The sequence below is a fragment of the Rattus rattus genome, chromosome 4 (assembly GCF_011064425.1).
Source record: "Rattus rattus isolate New Zealand chromosome 4, Rrattus_CSIRO_v1, whole genome shotgun sequence".
In the NCBI taxonomy this organism is placed as follows: domain Eukaryota; kingdom Metazoa; phylum Chordata; class Mammalia; order Rodentia; family Muridae; genus Rattus; species Rattus rattus.
Genome location: NC_046157.1, coordinates 84,764,104 through 84,782,120, shown reverse-complemented (window position 1 = coordinate 84,782,120; position 18,017 = coordinate 84,764,104). Strand labels below are relative to the sequence as shown.

The 18,017-nt window shown below is 43.3% G+C and overlaps 1 protein-coding gene across 3 annotated transcripts in view; it reads left to right on the top strand.

The window, feature by feature from the left end:
- Nucleotides 1-15,927, top strand: part of Supt3h (SPT3 homolog, SAGA and STAGA complex component) — a 326,190-nt gene extending 310,263 nt beyond the window's left edge. For 2 of the 3 annotated variants that reach the window (XM_032900679.1, XM_032900678.1), the window contains exon 12: nt 14,641-15,927. In XM_032900679.1, coding sequence (XP_032756570.1) covers nt 14,641-14,727 — 87 coding nt within the window. In that variant the 3' untranslated portion in view covers nt 14,728-15,927. The remainder of the gene's footprint in view (nt 1-14,640) is intronic. The other variant, XM_032900680.1, reaches the window with a different exon arrangement.
- Nucleotides 15,928-18,017: the final 2,090 nt, after the last annotated feature.

The window sequence follows — 18,017 nt, the reverse complement described above, 5'->3', positions numbered from 1 at the left end:
AAAACTGTTTAAGAACTAGAATTATTATTTATTTGCTGTTCAATGAAGTTGGTATCAACCATTGGCAAGCAGTTATTCCTATAGATATACTCTTAAGTATTTTAAGAGACTAGTAGAACATACCTCAGAGTATGTCTGAGATTGACTATATGAGGGGCTCCCTGAATGTAAGCAACATAATCCCACTGGGAATGTTCAGTTGGAACAAAAGAAGGAAGTGGGAAAAGCCAGCTAAAGCTGAGGTAAGGAACGCAGTTCTGGGGAACCCTCTGCCATGATGGACCAAATCTTCTCAAAAGACCAGCCAGAATAATACTGCCTCTTTTTGACTGTCTCTCGGGTGTCAGCAGAGGGACAGCATCTAGCATGCCAGGTCTACCTTATCTTGCTTAGCGTGATGTCTTCCCACTCCACCCATCTTGCTAGAACTAGCTAGACTTCATTTTCATCAAGAGTTTAGATATATTTTGAGTTCATTTCAATAGAGGGTGAATGGTTAAGATCAAGTTTCATTCTTCTGCATGTGGCTACCCCATTTTTCCAGGACCGCTTATTAAATAAGCAACCTTTTCTCCAGTGTATGCTTTGGACACCTTTGTCAAGAATCTGTTGGCGTGGATGTGCAGATTTGTTTCTAGGTTTTCCATTAGTGTTTTTATCTGTTTTATGCCAATTTCTTGCTGGTTTGCGTACTATGACTCTGCAGTATACCTTGAAATCAAATATTACACTTTTTCTCAAGCTTCCTTTGGCTCTTTAGTGTCTTTTGTGTTTGCATATGAGTTTTAGGATTATTTTTACAGTTCTGTGAAGAAGAGGGATGAAATCAAATCTGAAATTATTTTGGTTACTGGACATTTTAACCGTTGATTCTTCCAGCACGTGCGCGGGAGCGCTTTCTGTCTTTGCTGCCTTTGATTTCTATTGCTGGGTTTTGTAATTTATATTATAAAGGACTTTGTTAACTTTCTTCCCCAGTATTTTAATATTTTTTTTTCGGAGCTGGGGACCGAACCCAGGGCTTTGCGCTTGCTAGGCAAGCGCTCTACCACTGAGCTAAATCCCCAACCCCATTAATATTTTATTCTATTGTGAATGGAATTGCTTTCAAGATTTCTTACCCAGAAAATCACTAGTAAAACTATTTTTATATATTCATTTTGCATCTTGCTATTTTAGTGAATTTATCAATTCACAAAAATTTTTGTGACATATTTAGGATCATGCACGTACAGGATCACACCGTCTGTAAACATCCCATTTAACATCCTCCTTTCCTATGTTCACATCCTCGGTGTGTGTTTCCTCCTAAGCCCTGTGGTCGTACACTGATGAGAGTGCTGTGGCTGCCCACGCTTGTTTGACTGCTGCTGTCACGGTGTTGGCTGTGGCCCTTTCATATTCAGTCCTTATTTGATGAATTGTGACACTTCTATGCCTCCTTTCTTCTTACCATGAAAGGGTGTTAAATTTTATTAAATATTTTTCTGTATTCAACAGAATGATTTTTATCTTCATTCTTTTAATGTAATGTGTTACTTTTTGTTGGCTACATGTGCCAAATAGCTCTTATAGCACTGGGTTGACACCATTTCCATTGGAGATCTTTTTGATGTGCTGCTGGATTTGATTAGCCCCTAAGCATTGGTTATACCTGGAACACAGAAAGATAAATTAAATAGCAATTCTGTGCCTTCAGGCAAGCAAATTGATAAGTTAGGGGAGATGAGAATTCATGATTGGTTCAGCTTAGCCAGCTCCTGTTGTCTCTAATAGCCCCTGGCAGTTTGATGCTGTTTACATATATTCTAGCCCTGTGTGCTGCTCAGGATAGCAGTAGACCTCTGTGTCTTGCTTATTTAAAAGTTAGCTGAAAAAAGACTTCATGCTACTGGCATTAATTTTTAACTTTTAAAGTATTTAAGTTTAAACCATATTATGGAAGTAATGTTTACTTGGGAATTATATACTTTTTCACCCATGAAATTGCTAAAGTTGACATTTACAAAAAATCTTTTAGTTCTAATCTAAAAGACAATATGGGTTATATCAGCCACTTAATTATTTTGCTTAATAAGGATGATAACAAAAAAACTAACATATCTCTTATGTTATTTGAAATGTCTTGGGCAATTAGAAATGATAATTTACAATTACTACATTTAGCGATTTTTGTATTTAGAGGCCAAAGTAACTCAGCAGTATCTCAAGCACCCACTAAAGTAAGACTCTGAGACACAGAACACAACCCCACAGAATGGCACTGCATGGTAGCACTCACTCGTGACCCCAGCTTGGGAGACTGACACAGAAGAATGGTCTGAGGCCAACCTGGGTTATATATAGTGAGACTTATCTCCAGAGTCAGACAGGCAGACAAGTCTTCTAGGTACAAGCCCCTGAGTACTTGCAGTAGAATAGGTTTTAATGCTATATCTTTTTCCTCCATTTTGCTAGCCAAAGAAGACCTCCTATTTAAAGGGCACACTCCTCTGCTGCTCTTATTCAAGGCTATGCTGTCTGACCAGGTGCTGCTATGGCTTTTCACAGTGTATCTAAAACATGAGGGAACTCTAGAAGGGGGAAACATTTAATGAAGAGCTTTGCACATTTACAAAATGATCCATCATATGGTTCAGGTTAGGTTTTCTGAAATATCTGAGTTGGAATGTAATTATCAAGAGGAGAAAAGTCACATGGCAGTGTTGCAAACAAGCTGTGCCTATTTGTATTTAAGCTTGCTAATGAAATTCAGCCATGATTTCCACTTTGATTTTAAGACTCTCGGGCCACCATTCAGTTTCATTCATTATAATTACATCTCTTGGCCACACACAGACACAGAGCAGCAGAGAAAGGGGGTATGTTTTATCTTTTGAGGAACTATTACATTGCTTTGATACAAAGGCCCGGAGCTTCAAAGATTTTTGTATTAAAGCGAAGCAATATGCTGTCAGGACAGTTATCTCCTTAGGCAAATATAGGGACTGGGAAGGGACTCAGAGGTTGAATGCAGCAAACCACAGGGGCATGAGTGAGTCTGAGTACATAGAGGTGCTGAGGATTTGAGGCAGTCTTTCTAGAGTTTGACACAATTTGATATAGTCTCCAGTACTGCTGCCAGAGAGAGAGACAGAAAAGGCTGGTTCACACCAGCATGTATATGCATGGTATAGTTTGGTTCAGACATCAGTCAATTGTGGGAAATGGGTGGAACTCTGAAGATCCTGCTAAGCCAAAGAAGCTAGTCTTAGACAAGCACTGTATGTTTTTCTCTCTTATACAAAATCTAGATAATATATAAATGTAGGGGCGGGTAAGAGAACCAACGTGAGGGGCAGAGGGAAGGCAATGGAGGCAAGCACGAGTTTCTCTATGGAAACATCATGAACACACATTTCTAGGCTTACTAAACCATTAACGTAAATACTAAAAACTGAATGAAGAGGGTGTTTTAAAGGAGAAGGCTGGTGAACAAACAGCATGCTCAGGGTAGAGAGTGGGAGTTCAGGGAGGCAGAGAGGAAACCAATTCAGTTCACCCGTGACACATTTACTTGTAAAATTCAGGAAAGTACCCACCTTCATAGCCCCAGTTCAAACCACTGCATCCCTAATATTCCTTCCCAGCAGAGCCATGCAAGGCTGTATAGCCAGTCTCACCACTGTGAAGTGAGGACTCAGCAGACTGTCCATGGCAGCTTTCTGTGGCATAAAGTTTATCCTACATTTAGTGGGAGTATAATCCAAACCTTCTTGTTGTGTCACTTGTATTGAGCCCAACTGGCCAATGTCTAACCTTGAGTCAGGTTCCAGGCACAGCCCTGATAAGACTTGACAAGAACCATATAGTTGACTCAAATGTCCTAAAGATGCACACATCAACAGCAGTAACCTCATCCAATTTTATCTTAGGCCAAGTAACATATAAAGGCAGACCTATCAGAATTACACCAGACTTCTCAACAGAGACACTAAAAGCCAGAAGAGCCTGGACTAGAGGTCATGCAGACCCGAAGAGAACACAAATGCCAGCCTAGGCTACTATAACTGGCAAAACTCTCAGTCATCTTAGATGGAGAAACCACAATATTCCAGGACAAAAACAAATTTAAATAATACCTATCTACCAATACAGCCCTACAGAGGATTCTAGAAGGAAAACTCCAACACAAGGAGAAAAAACCTTACACCAAAGAAAAAAACAAGAAAGTAAGCATCCCATAACAAAACCAAAAGGAGAGAATCACATACACATAATACCACCTACAACAACAAACATAACAGGAACTAACAATCATCTGTCCTTAACATCTCTCAACATCAATGGACTAAATTCCCCAAAAAAAAGACATAAGCTAACAGGCTGAATATACAAGCAGGATTCAGCATTTTGCTGCATACAAGAAACACACCTCAATGACAAAGGCAGACACTACCTCAGAGTAAAAAGCTGGAAAACAGTTTTCCAAGCACATGGTCCCAAGAAACAAGCAGAAGTTGTCATTCTGATATCCAATAAAATAGGCTTTCAACCAAAAGTTATCAAATGAGATGGATAAAAATCCAACATGAGAAATTCTCAATTCTGAACATCTGTGCCCAAATGCATGGGCACCTATATTCATAAAAGAAATGTTACTAAAGCTCAAAGCACACATTGAATACCACACAATAATAGTGGGAGACTTCAACATCCCACTCTCACCAATAGACAGGTCATTGAAACAGAAACTAAACCGAGACACAGTAAAACTAATAAACGTTATGAACCAAATGGATTTAACAGATATATACAGAATACTTCATCCTAAAACAAAACAATATACCTTCTTCTCAGCATCTCATGGTACCTTCTCCAAAATTGGCCATGTAATCTGTCTCAAAACAAGCCTCAACAGATACAAGAAGATTGAAATAGTCCCAATCATCCTATCAGATCACCATGGAGTAAGGCTAGATTTCAATAACAACAAAAGCAACAGAAAACCCACATATCCATGGAAACCAAACAACTCTCTACTCAATGATAGCTGTTTGGATATTTCATTCATTTATCAAAATTATTCCTTATAGTACTCAAGGCTGGAATGGCCCTCCAAGCACTAAATCTATCCTATATAAGAGTCAGGAATGGGACAGAAGCTTCCAACTGCTTTGCTGTAATATTTAGGCATCAAGTCCCATCCCCTACTCCCTCTGCTTTTTTTCCACTCACAAAAGCTCTTGACCAAAAACAAGAAACAAAAATAATACAAAACTTTCTTTTCCTACATCTGTTTTCCCTGTTAAGGACAAATACATGGCTCTGGGTAGAGTCAGAAATGTCTATGAAAAGCCCCAGTCTAGGTCAAGGTCCCCCAGGCTCTCCCTACATCGCCATGAATGGGTTACTCCCTTTGGGCATTACTGTCTTCGTCTGTTGAAAATTGGGCTATACAAATTCACAAAGATATCACTTAATGCCAACTATTGTGCCTTCTAGCTGCTTGCAAAGGGTTTATTCAACTTAGTTTCATGGGCTGACTTTCCAAATGTGTTTGTCTATGGTATTAAACATGTTGTAGCTAGTGACCTAGCTGGGTCTCTTCCGGGTGGTGTCTCAGCACTGGGAAGGAAACACTGCAAGTAGTCTGTAGTCAACTTCACGGAAGAAACATTACACAGAGGGAACCACCAGTTTGTCTGGGGAGAAGCTGTTCTGTGAGGACTGCGTTCATCAGATTTTAGGTTATTCACTGAGAAATACTGTCTGTCGCATGATCACAACAAATTCCAAGGGCAGCTATTTAAGGACAAAGAATCTTAAGGTCCTATTAATGATGTAGTCATACTACAACCTCTGCAGCCCTTGCTTTACCTCCAAAGGCCCAGGGTACTTCTAAATCACCCTAGACCCTAACTAAGTATTCTAACCCTCTTCTCCACCCCCCCCCCCTCTGTGTGTGGTGTGTGTGTGTGTGTGTGTCTTTGTGTGTGTGTGTGTCTTTGTGTGTGTGTGTGTGTGTGTGTGTGTGTGTGTGTGTGTGTGTGTGTGTTGAGATAGGTTTCTCACTAGCCTAGAGCTCACTAAGTAGCCTACAGTAGCTGAGAATTCATCAAGGAGACAAGACCCCAGGGATCTGCCTGTCTCTGATTCCCAGGACTGAAGTTAGGAGGGCAGACTACCAGGCCCAACTGTTTTACTGACTGAGCCCTCCCTCCAACCCATACATTGTCAAACTTTGAAGATCTGTTTGTGTGCTTGCTTGTTTGTTCATTCGTTTATTTCGCATCTCAAGTGATCAGTTGTAGCTTTTACATAATATTCTTCATCATAGACTGACAAGTACGCTGTGGTTCTGAACGCCTCCAAGCTAACCGTACTTGGCCTCCAACACCCCTCCCTGCACACTGAAACATTGTATCAGCCTGATGGACTTTATATCGTAATTTATTCCCTGAGTCATGTTTAACAAGAATTGAGCTTATTCTGTGTCAAGAGTAATCCAAATAGAATAAATTATGCCAGATTGGTGGGGTGGGGGGAGATATTTTGTTTTAATGTAAGAACGTGGAATAGAAAAAGAATATGGGCACCCTGCTTTAAATCCTAAATCTACCACTCACTAGTCATACAGTTCTAAAATATGAGACCCTTTCAACTTGTTTGTGGTAAAGCTCAAGTTAGATCTGGACATGAAAGTAAACCATATATAAACCATGTATTCCCACATTTTTTTATTTTTTCCTTCTATTTTTTAAGAATATAAAAATCTCATGTTTTTTCATATTTTTAATATAAAATTAAATATTATTTAGATTAAAAGCAAACAAAAGGCCACTTGTTTTCTCCTTTTCTCCTGTGAGAACAGCTCTTTTTCACACATTTTCTTTGTGGTAGTGAAAGCATTGATGTGCATTTGGAAACACAGGGACACCAGTTATCTCTGTCTCCATTTTCTCTGTGTCTTTCCACCCAGCACACCCAGCAGAGCTCAGTAAAGTCAGCTACCATCAGAGCAGGCAAATGTATAGGAACTCAGTAGAACCCAAGCCGCCCTTGGTAGGCTTGTATTAGTGGGCTTGGGGCCTGGGACAATAGAATTAGTTTGAATAGAATTAGTATGAAAAGTTTGAAAAGGAGAAATCAGGGTAAGGGAGGGTAAAATTAAATCAGAGTCTGAGCGAGGGAGAGGGAGGGCAGGCCGTGATCTCAAGATGCAGAGTCACCGAATGCCCGGCGCACACAACATACTCAGCAGAGTGTGTTGGACTTGTGGGGTAAGCTTTTGGTATAGCCCATGAAAAACAGAAGTAAACCAACTTGGACATAGTGTTTTCATTAGCTTATCCATGTACAGATAACAAAACAAGGTACTATTCTGGAAGTATGGCTTCTGAAACACTCGTGGTAGTGTGTGGAATCTGTGTCTGCCTCTCTAGAGAGGCTAACATTCAGGGACTGTTCGTTGAGTGCAGGTGAAAGAAACTGGCTAATGTCCGAAACTGGGAATCAGCTGCATTCTCAGATTTAAAAAGTATAGAAACAACCAGAAATTTAAAAGTGCAGCTTTTTCTTATCATTGTCATCTTTGCCGCTAATGCTGAGAAATGCTAAAACGTTTGAGCCTTTCAACAGATCCACAGAGTAGCAAGTGGCCATTGAGAGCAGCTGGACGGAAGTGGAGCTCACAGGGTGGAGAGCAGGGAGCAGCAAGTTGGCTTGTGTGTGGGGGGGGGGATGTATAACCAGGAAATATATATGTAACCAGGAAAGTGTAAAAGATGTGGGCCTGGCACTCACTCCTAGGTTGCGACAGAAGAAAGTGGGCCACAAAGCCTTTCATGAGAATGTGTATATTGGAAGGCTTCTTCACCAGGCTGTGTTTAAATTTAGTTTCTACATTCACAGCACAAATACATGAAATCCACTGATGACACAGAGATGTGCTGTCTTCCTCCGTCTTCCTGTAGAGTTGCTTCCTTTACAGGAAAAGATGCCAAGTCTGGGATCTTCCCATGCTTCCCTTCCACAGGCTGCACCCATCCATCACACATCAAAAGCCCAGAGTGGTGTTCTGGGCAGGGGACCCTGGGGAATTGGCTGGCTGACTTACCCTTTGCTGAGTCCACATGCTCCTTTGTCCCCTTGAACTAGAAAATAACTCACAGAAGTCTTTCCCCTCAGCCGTGGCTCCTGGGGGTGTTCCTTAAGGCCTATGAACTGTAAGCAGTGGTGAGAAGCCAGCTGTGAAAGTGGGATGATCTCTGAAAAGGCTCCTTTGCAGCACTTAAAGACCATCCCACCCTCTGGGAAAGGTTAAACCTGGCCATTTCTCAGATAAACTGTCTCCCACTGAGCCTCCCTTCCCAAGCAGAGACCATTCCAGCCATTCTCCTGTAGGAAAATCCTGCTTCTCTTCCCTACAGGTCCCCATGCCTCCCTCTAATTTCAAGTATGCAGTTACATTAGCGGGCTGCCATTGTGCTTGTAAAATGTCAGTCAGGAGCTGAAAGTGTCACTCTCCCATAGGCCTCTTGGAGGCATCATAGCTCAGGGCACTATCAAGGTTGAGGCCCTGGCTTATATTATAGGACAGTTCTCTGTCTGCAGTTTCCCGTGGCTCCCCACAATTAGTGAGCACTTCTCCAGCAACTTTAGAAGGCAGACTCAGAGCGTTCTAGTCTTTGCCAGGGTCTTCAATCCAGAAATTCTCTGCCTCCAGCACAGATGGAGTTGAAGGAGCTCATGGAGAGAATGAGGAATGAAGCTTAGAATGGTTTCTTTTCCATTTCTGTGAAGAAAGTTGTTGAGGATTTGGTAGGAATTATGTGCAGTCTGTATGTCACTCTGGGTAACAATGTTCTCCATAATTTTTACTCTGATCTTCCCTCCTCCCTTCCTCCCTCCCTTCCTTCCTCCCTCCCTTCCTCCCTCCCTCCCTTCCTTCCTTCCTCCCCTTCCTCCTCCTTCCACTCCCTTCCTTCCTTCCTCCCTCCTCCCTCCCTTCCTCCTCCTTCCCTCCCTCTCCTTCCTTCACTTCCTCCCTTCCTTCCTCCTTCCTCCCTTCCTCCCTTCCTTCCTCCTTCCTCCCTCCTTCTCCCTCCCCTCCCCTCCCCTTCCTTCCTCCTTCTCCTTCCTTCTCCCTCCTTCCTCCCTCCCTTCCCCTTCCTCCTTCCTCCTCCTTCTTCCTTCCCTATTCCTTCCCTTCCTTCCTCCCTCCCTTCCTTCTCCTCCCTTTCCTTTCCCTCCCTCCCCCTTCCCTTCCTTCCTTCCTTCCTCCCCTTCCTCCTTCCTTCCTTCCTCCTTCCCTCCTTCCCCTTCCTTCTCCCTTCCTTCCTTCCTTCTCCCTCCCTTCCCTCTCCTCCCTTCCTCCCCTTCCTCCTCCTTCCCTTCCTTCCTCCCTCCTCCCTCCCCTGCCTTCCTCCCTCCCTTCCTTCTCCTCCCTTCCCTTCCTTCCTCCTTCCTCCTTCTTCCTGCCTTCCTCCTCCCTCCCTTCCTTCCTCCCTCCACCCTTCCTTCCTCCTCCTTCCTTCCTTCCTTCCTTCCCTTCCCTCCCTCCTTCCTTCTCTCCCTTCCTTCCTCTCTCCCTCCTTTCTTCCATTCCTCCTGCCCTCCCTCTCCTTCCTTTTTTCTTTCCTTCCTTCCTTCCTTCCTTCCTTCCTTCCTTCCTTCCTTCCTTCCTTCCTCCCTCCCTCCCTCCCTTCCTCCTTCCTCCCTCCCTTCCTCCCTTCCTTCCTCCCTTCCTTCCTCCCAAGTTTGGAGGTTTTGTGCTCTTGTTTCTCTGAGTCCTTGAGGTATCTCTGAGGCATCCCTGTTGTTCTGACGTAGGAATTCACTATGGACGTCCCTGGTCAATCACATCTCCCACCCTTGGCGTGTTATCATGTTCATATGCTTCCGACGTGTCCGTTCCCCTACGGCTCCTCCAGTACATTCATTGGTTACTGTCTGCTGTGTACGTCATTCTTGGTGATTCATAGTTCTGATCTATTGTAATCTAAGCCGATAGTATGATTGCACGTTTATGTTAAGTTCTTGGGACTCATCGGTGACTCAACAATCCAGGTGTGATCGTTCCTGGAGGGTTTCCAAGTACTGATGAGAAGAATGTGAATTCTGCCTCCTCCGTAATGTTCTGTAAATGTCTGTTAGGTCCATGTACTTTACAATATGGTCCACCCAGCATGCTTCCTTGTGGAGGAGCAGGGAAGACTACTCAGTGACTAAGAACACTTTCCATGTGTGCAGAAGACCTGGGGTTCAGTTCTCAGCGCCCATATAGCAGCTCATAACCATCTATAACATTCTCCTAGACTCAAAGGGCAGAAAAACATACTCAAGGTGCATATACATACATACAGGCAAAACATTCATACACATATACATACATACAGGCAAAACGTTCATATACACAAAATTTTTTTTAAGTTTTTAAAGCTTTCATCTTCTGCCCATTGACAAAGGTGGACTGGTGGATTCCTCAGCTAGTATTGTACTAGAGTCTATCTCTTCCTTTATAATTAATATTTCCCTTATATACTTGAGGAATGCCAGATTAGGTAAAAATGTATTTAAATGGACAATTCTGGCTGAATTGATCCTTTCACCAATATATAAGGACCTTTTTTAACTTTTAGCAGTATTTTTTTTATTTAAAGTCTGCTTTGTTCTAGTGATATAGCAACTCTTGCCAAGTTGTCTCATAGTTTTGGTATATCTTTCCCCAAGTCTTCCTCTAACAGTGAAGTGAATTTCCTGTGGGCAGTGTAGAGTTGGCTCTGGTATTCTTTAATCCATTCATTATTCCGTGACTTTTGGTGAACTTAACCCATTTGTCATCTTGAATAGTATTAGTCAGCATGAAATTTCTCCTTTTATTTATTTATTTATTTCTGGTTGTATTCTGGGTTTGGGGAGTTATAAATTGTTCTTTTCTAACCTCTTTCTGGTTATGTATGGTTGGGTGGATTCTGTCACACTGGTTTGATTCTCTCTTCTATGTGCATGCAGTTCTCTTGGAGGCTAGAAAAGGGCATCAGATCCCTAGGACTGGAATTAAAGGTTGTTATGAGCTGCCTGACATGGATGCTGGGAAGTGAATGCAGGTCCTGTAAGAGCAGAGAACCCTTAATCCCTGAGCTGTCTCTCCAGCCTCGAATATTACTAGGTTCATGTGGTAGTTATAGCCCCTTTGTTATCGTCTATCCTTCAGGGTTTCTTGTAAGGCTGATCTGATAATGGTGAATTCTTAAAGTTTCCATTTCTGCGGATAATTTTGGTGGGTATAATATTCTTAGTTTGGCAGGGTTCCTATTTTTCCCTCCATGTTTTACATATGGCACCCTACCCTCTTCTGAGCTACAACAGTTCTGCTGCAAGTGTTAGTGGGTTTCCCTTTAAAATGGCTTGACGCTTTTCTCTGCTGAATGTCAGGTTTCTCTTGGTTGTGAACTTTCAGCCTTCTGCCCGATACAAGTTTTGATTGAAAATCTGTTTTCTTTAAATGCAAGTTAGGGTCCTTTGAGCTTCTTACATGTGAATGACCATATCTCCTTGAAGATTTGGGTCCTTTCTAGCTATTCCCCAGTGATAGACTTTCATGGTTTACCATGCTTCTCACTTTATGAAACTCCTGTACTAGAGTTCATACTTCATAGTTCATAGTACATAGTTCATAGTGCAATACATAGTTCACATAAGCGTGCTCTATAAGTTCTGTGGGCTTTCTCCATCTGTTTTGCTTCATTTTTTGAGCTAAGTTAATTCTAGAGTTAGAAATCTTTCTTCTGCTTATTCTTTTATGTAAGTTTTCTATTCTAGCTTTAATTTCACTGATTAAAATTTTAGCTCCAAATTTTCCAGCAGTTCTCTTTCATAATTTCTGTGCCTTTGTGAATTTCTCATTCATAGTATTTATCAGTATTCATTTTCTCAATGAGTTTACTTAGGGCCATTAAATTTGAATATTTTAGCTGCTTGTTGTAGATTTCCTGTGAACTGAAATCTGTTGTGAAGAACCCTGCTTCCTGTCATGTTATCAGCATTGTACACTGATGTCTGTGCATCTGGCTTTACATTTGCCTCTCCAGGTTTTATGAAATAGCTGTCCTAGGAAGTTTTGAAATTCGGTTTTGCTGTTTCTCATTTAAACAGGCTCTCAGATGCCGGTTAGGTTGGCACTTGGGTGGTTGTTTATAACAAGAGCTATGAGTCTGGTCACAGCGGAGCTCAAAACATCTGTCATGTCTTTGTCTTTGCTGTCATCCATAGTCTAAACTGTAACTGTTCATAAAACATTTCATGAACATGGTTGTAAGGCATAGCAATAAACTTAGGCTTCCAATGGTGTGTGTCTTCAGACCTTGCAGAATCAAGCATGTCTGGTACCAGGGCTTGTGGTGGCCATTGGCACAACTGTAATGGTATGGAATATGTACCTGGGGGAATCACAAGAGACATCAATGTTTGGGATGTCAATTTCCAGAGTCCCCAAGTCATAGTATATGACGGACTCTCAGGATGGGTGTGGGAGATGCCACAGCTTGTGAGTTTCCCCAAGTCCCATAGGATAACTATAGGTAACACTGGCATCGATGGGCTCAAGAGTGTACAACACAAACGAGACCTACCTTAGGCCCTGCATGATTTGGGGAATGTAACTAATAGCTCTGTTGTCCAGTTTCACAGAGCCATGGACCACCTCCTGGTTCCAAAGGACATACATAACATCACAGGTTTTGTCACCAGCTATGGCCCCAAGTCCATGGGCTGTGGAAAAAATTGTCCAGGTCTCCCATGGATGTGCAGGTAGCATTTGGGCTTATAGCTCATGTATCTGCATGTCTGGGGGCACGAGACGTGACGGAGACGTTCACTAGAGCCCATAGGCTGAGCACAGTAGTCTAAGATATGTGGCCTTAGTGTCTGCCCTACTAAAGCATAAGACATAGATGGGCTCGTCCTCAGGTTGCATCATGGAGAATGCTCAGCTAGAGACAAGACTGGAAACATTGATAGCCACAGCTCGATGCCTGCAAGACATGCATGTGAGCTGCCCGTGGTAGCTAGGAGCAGGCTGCAGGCTGGGAAAGCATACTACCCTAGTCTCATCTGTGCATACACAGAAGTGCTAGAGGCTGGGCTGCTGGCAGCTGCATCCCTGGAGCTATGCAGTGAGCTCGAACCTTCCTAAATGCGATGGGCAGGTGCAGACAAAGCCAGAAGTTTGCAGCAGCAGCCTCAGTCCCAGTGCTGTTGGTTGAAAGGAAGACCTCAACTGGGTGCCATGAATCAAGCAAACATGGTCTCAGACTTGTGACTGTCACTGGCTGTGGCCCCTGAAGCCACAAGACCTGGAAGGACTGTCTTCCACCCAATAAAGGACACAGCATCCCAAGTCCTCTTATGGTATCAGGGCCTGGCTCCTGGCCCCGAGGTACAATGGCATCTGGCATTATGCCGCTGTGGCAGGTTAGGTTTGGGGACAGGTTAGAGACTCATTTTATGAGCTCCTTCTTGGGCCAGAGCTGTACCGAGAGTTGCCAGCACTTTCTGGTCCCCTGTTCCCATCCCTGCACTGGAGGGGATTGAAGGTACATCTTGCTTCCTTCTTTTCTTGGCTCCTTGCTGATTTTCAGAATTTAACTCTCATCCTGGTTCTTAGGCAGCTCAGCCATGCACAGGGACCCGCACTCAGCTGTCTTGTTCTCTGCCTCTGTGAATGCCCTCCAAGATGGCTGGATGTGACAGGCTCCAGACTAGCCCTGGGGTTGCTGGCTTGAGAGGAGCAAGAGGTCCTAATAGGAGTTGTTTTGTTTTTTAACATTTTTACATTTTTCTAAAAATACATCAAAAAACTGAAGGCGTGAATTAAAAGTATGAATGTGACTGTTGCCGTGTAAATGATGTCAGGGAGGGACTTTCATTTTCAGTCCTGGCTTTTAGCCATGATTCGCTTTGTCACAAGTAAGACTTTACACAGTCAGGAAGGCTACCCTCGGCCAGGCCTTCCCTCTCCAAAATAGCAGGAGATGAAAGGTGGGCGTTGCCTTCTTTAGCTGGAATACATTGTGTTACTTCAACCAGTGTCCGGTTTGGAAAGCAACAGTTTACCTGCCGTGATCATCTGCACATCTGCCTCACTGTGCGTCTACAGATGGGACTTTCCATACCATCAGGACTGTGCAGCGTGCCTCTGAGATCGCCATCCTGCCAAGAGGAGGAAGGCCTCGCTAGTGTCTGTTCCCACAGCCTTCCACTCCAGATTATAAATTAGGCCTGGGAAGACAGTAATGAGTCAGTAATTTATAGACTATTACAATGCTTAGTTAGAACAGACTGCCGAGCACGGTGAATCGAGAACACATGTTTCCAAAGGACAAACAGACCCAGCACATCTTCCTTGGCCGAACCAACCCCAATCCATTAACAGGACAAAATGGGATGCCTTATTTGCATATCACCCACTTCCCCAAAATAGACTCCCTAACCACTTGTTAACCACATTGACTTTAATAGACAGAATGGTCGCTATAGCTGTGCCACCAGAAATATTCATATTAAGCGCCCTATTAGCTTGTAGCCAGAAGTCTACAAAACAGGAAGAAAGCCTCTGCCTCCTCTCCTTGTGCGACTTGATGTGATAATTCATTGCAGATTTCTTTGTCTTTGACAGAGTGCCTACCGAAGGAGTGGGACGGCTTTCCTGGCCTGCTGAGGGGACCATGGCTGTGCCTGCCTTGAAGAGGGAGTGGCTCACCGAGGCCATTCTTCTCTGTCCTGACTGAAAATAAAATAAGATTTTACCTTCTCCTGCCCTCGGGAGTGGCCTGCTTTGTTTCTGACTCTCACCCGCCTGACTGCAGCTCGCCCCAGCTCCTCAGCCTTGTTTACTGAATGGGCCCTTGCCTAATTAATGGCAGGATGTTGGGAATGCTGTGTAGGTGGACAAGAATGCACAACACACAATTTTGAATTTTGAATTTGGCATGGATTTGCTGCCCTCAGCTCATAAATCTTAAAAGCGGTGTTGTGCACTTTTTTTCCTCAGTGTTTAGTCTGCATTTTATATGATGCATTTTTATGATTCAGATTTGGGACAAAAGAGACAAAACTGAAATGAGTCAGTGTACCCTTCCCACTGACCCACCAACTGTGCTCTCCAACACTGTTGATTGTCTCTGTGTGTGTTTTAGAAACATGGTTACTTTATAAACATACACGCATCAGAGATTCTCCTGGTAGGACAAGCCACCTGTTTCCCTCCTCTCCCATCACCTCAGTCACTGAAGAGATCGTCTTCACGCACACACGCGCGCACACACACATGCACACGCACGCGCACACACACAGCTTCCATGGGCTTTCATAGCACAGTTAAACATTGGGGCATGAGGATCCTAATCCCTCCAGAGTTCTCCCCCTGACGGGGACTCCAGTGGATGTGCTGCTTGCTGGGAGCTGCCGAGCTGCCCTCTGGCATCTGTGTTTTCTCTAGTAAATGAGGACGGGTAACTCTTGGGAACAAATAAAAATACAGCAGATGCAACGGTACAGTTCCTGTTAAATATGAATCATAAAGGAGGAAGTTATGTCTTTAATTCTCTAAGTGTTCTGTAAGAGAGAGAAACGAGCAGAAGTTTTCTGTGTGAGCAAACCGTTCTGAGCCTCAGTGAGCTATACCCTGCTGTGCCCTGCTGTCCCATGCTGTTCACCGCTGTGGTTTACCTGATGTGTAGTAACCATTTTCAGGAAAAAGGATGTGCATGTTACAAAAAAATTGCAGATATTTAATATCAAACTTTGCTGAAGGGTTTTGATGTCCCACCGGTGCCTATCAAAAAGTATGATTACGCTTTTTCTTTTTATCGCCTCCCTGAGTCCCCTTGGCGTCCCTAATCATGGAAAATTATAACCCTGCAGTAAACATCCTTGCTCTGGAAATGGCAGCACTTACTGTATTCGGTTTCCATCTGCCAGGCTTACAGAAGAGCTAAAATTTTCAGGGGCTGATTTTTCCTGTTGAAAACTCTTCTCTGCCCCACATTATATATTTGAAAATTGCACAAGGCACAAAATGCAAGGTTTTGTTCTTCCCCTTCATGTTATTCTACCTACTCTCCTCGTAGTCCCAGGGAAGGAAGACTCGGCGTACATTTCTCTCAGGAACACGACAGCTCTGTGTTTGTGTTGGTCCTGCCGTGTGTTTGTCTATCTTGAACCGTCTGACAGGCAATTATTTATAAAATCTGCTTTTGCCCAGTGAGCTCACATAATCACTTTCGCTTTTCATCATCCGCCAGAAAGCTGAAGGTGGAGTGAAACAAGGTCTTTTGTGTCTGTCCTGAGCGGGCTAGAGGGGCCCATACTCACTCAATATTAACATTTTAATTCTTCTCTCTCCTTCACATCGGCTCTCTCCCTAACCCTTTAAACAAGACTAAATTTGAAGGAAATCAAAATTTTATGGACAGTGATATAGATAAAATTTGACAGAAGAAAAAAATCTCACAAATGATACTTCCATAAACTATACCCTCAGATTAAAGTGTCACATATTATCACGGTACAGAAGGCATTGGGAGGGCCATTGGGAATTGTCACACACTTGACAGATGCAAATGAACCTCGCCTAGACAGGCAATGTGACCGTCCTGGATCACGCAGTAAGGGCAGGAAGAGACCATGCCTGAGAATCTGCGATCCCTCAGCCTAAGTGCACGCTTCACCACCCTAGATTTGTGAGAATTTAGCATGACACGCCAGGGCTCTCATACTTAATCGTGTACAACAACGGACTTATTTCTTAATGACACTAATTATACACGCAGCTAAAGTATAAATGTGGAATCATAACAGTGACATCTTTGAAGGACCATTCCAATAAACGACACGCTCTCTGAGCAAGGAGCTCGACTCTGAATCAGGTAGGAACACCAAACTTCCTGGGCGGGCAGTTGTTGTTATTGTTGTTTGTTGATCCTTTGTATTTTAGAGGTCAAAATAAACCCACAGATAGGGAATAGCTTCCCATCTGGAAAATTGCTGTTGTCCCACAAGTAAGGGTAAAGAAAGCAGAAACCATCTCTTACTGCCTGAACTCAGAAGTGTGACTTTCTGGAAATGCCCTTTGGGGTCATGTCTAAAAGGTGTGCCTCCACCCATGACAGTTCCAGTTTTAGGTTTTTATTTAAAAACCATCAGAAGTGCAAATATTTTCAAGCAGTGTGTATAGCTCCTGTGATACTCTCTGTTCTTTGTTTTTAAAAAATAGTAAACCAACCAAATTCAACGTTTTACCACATGGAAGGTGAGTAAACATAACTGGAGATCTGTGCTCTGAAAGAAAACAAATTTATTTGTCTAGAAATTGTAAAGTCCAAACTTACGAATTTTTTTCAATATAAGGCCCAAATGAGGTATCACTTTCAGCCTCATATGACCCCTTATGAGACAATAAGTCAGCACGGAGCATGTGCGTTCTCACCCGCCTCCTGCAACTCAGAGAGAACCTTCCCAGGTCACACTTAAGTTCTCCCATCAACCGTGTATACGTCCCATAAAATCTTTTACGGTTTCCTGTATGCGCTGGCTGAGCATTTCATAGTACATAAACACTTCTACAAATAGTATAAGGGCAATGAATGGGGTGTGTCCAAGCAGCACCCCTCCATGAATCCGGCTCCCCAGCAACGTTCTATCTTGTTTGGAGTCCAAGCTCAGTGTGTAGGAGCAAGGACTCCAGCAGCTCCCTGCAGTTGTGTTCACTAAAGCAAAGACTCTCTCTACAAGGGCATCCAGCGAAGCCTAAGCAACAAAGCCGTGCTGTGGAAGGTGGGTGTCGATTCGATGGTTAAACAGGGCCGGAAGCCCTGGAAAACACAAATATCAAAAGGGGTGTATCTCTTAAAGTGAGTCTCAAGTGTTGGGAGTGGGACAGCAATACCATGGGGGCAGGGCGAGAATTTAAAGTGTGAATCAAAATATCAAGCACTCGAGCTGTCCTGGAAATGTTGGAATGGAAGCATAATTAA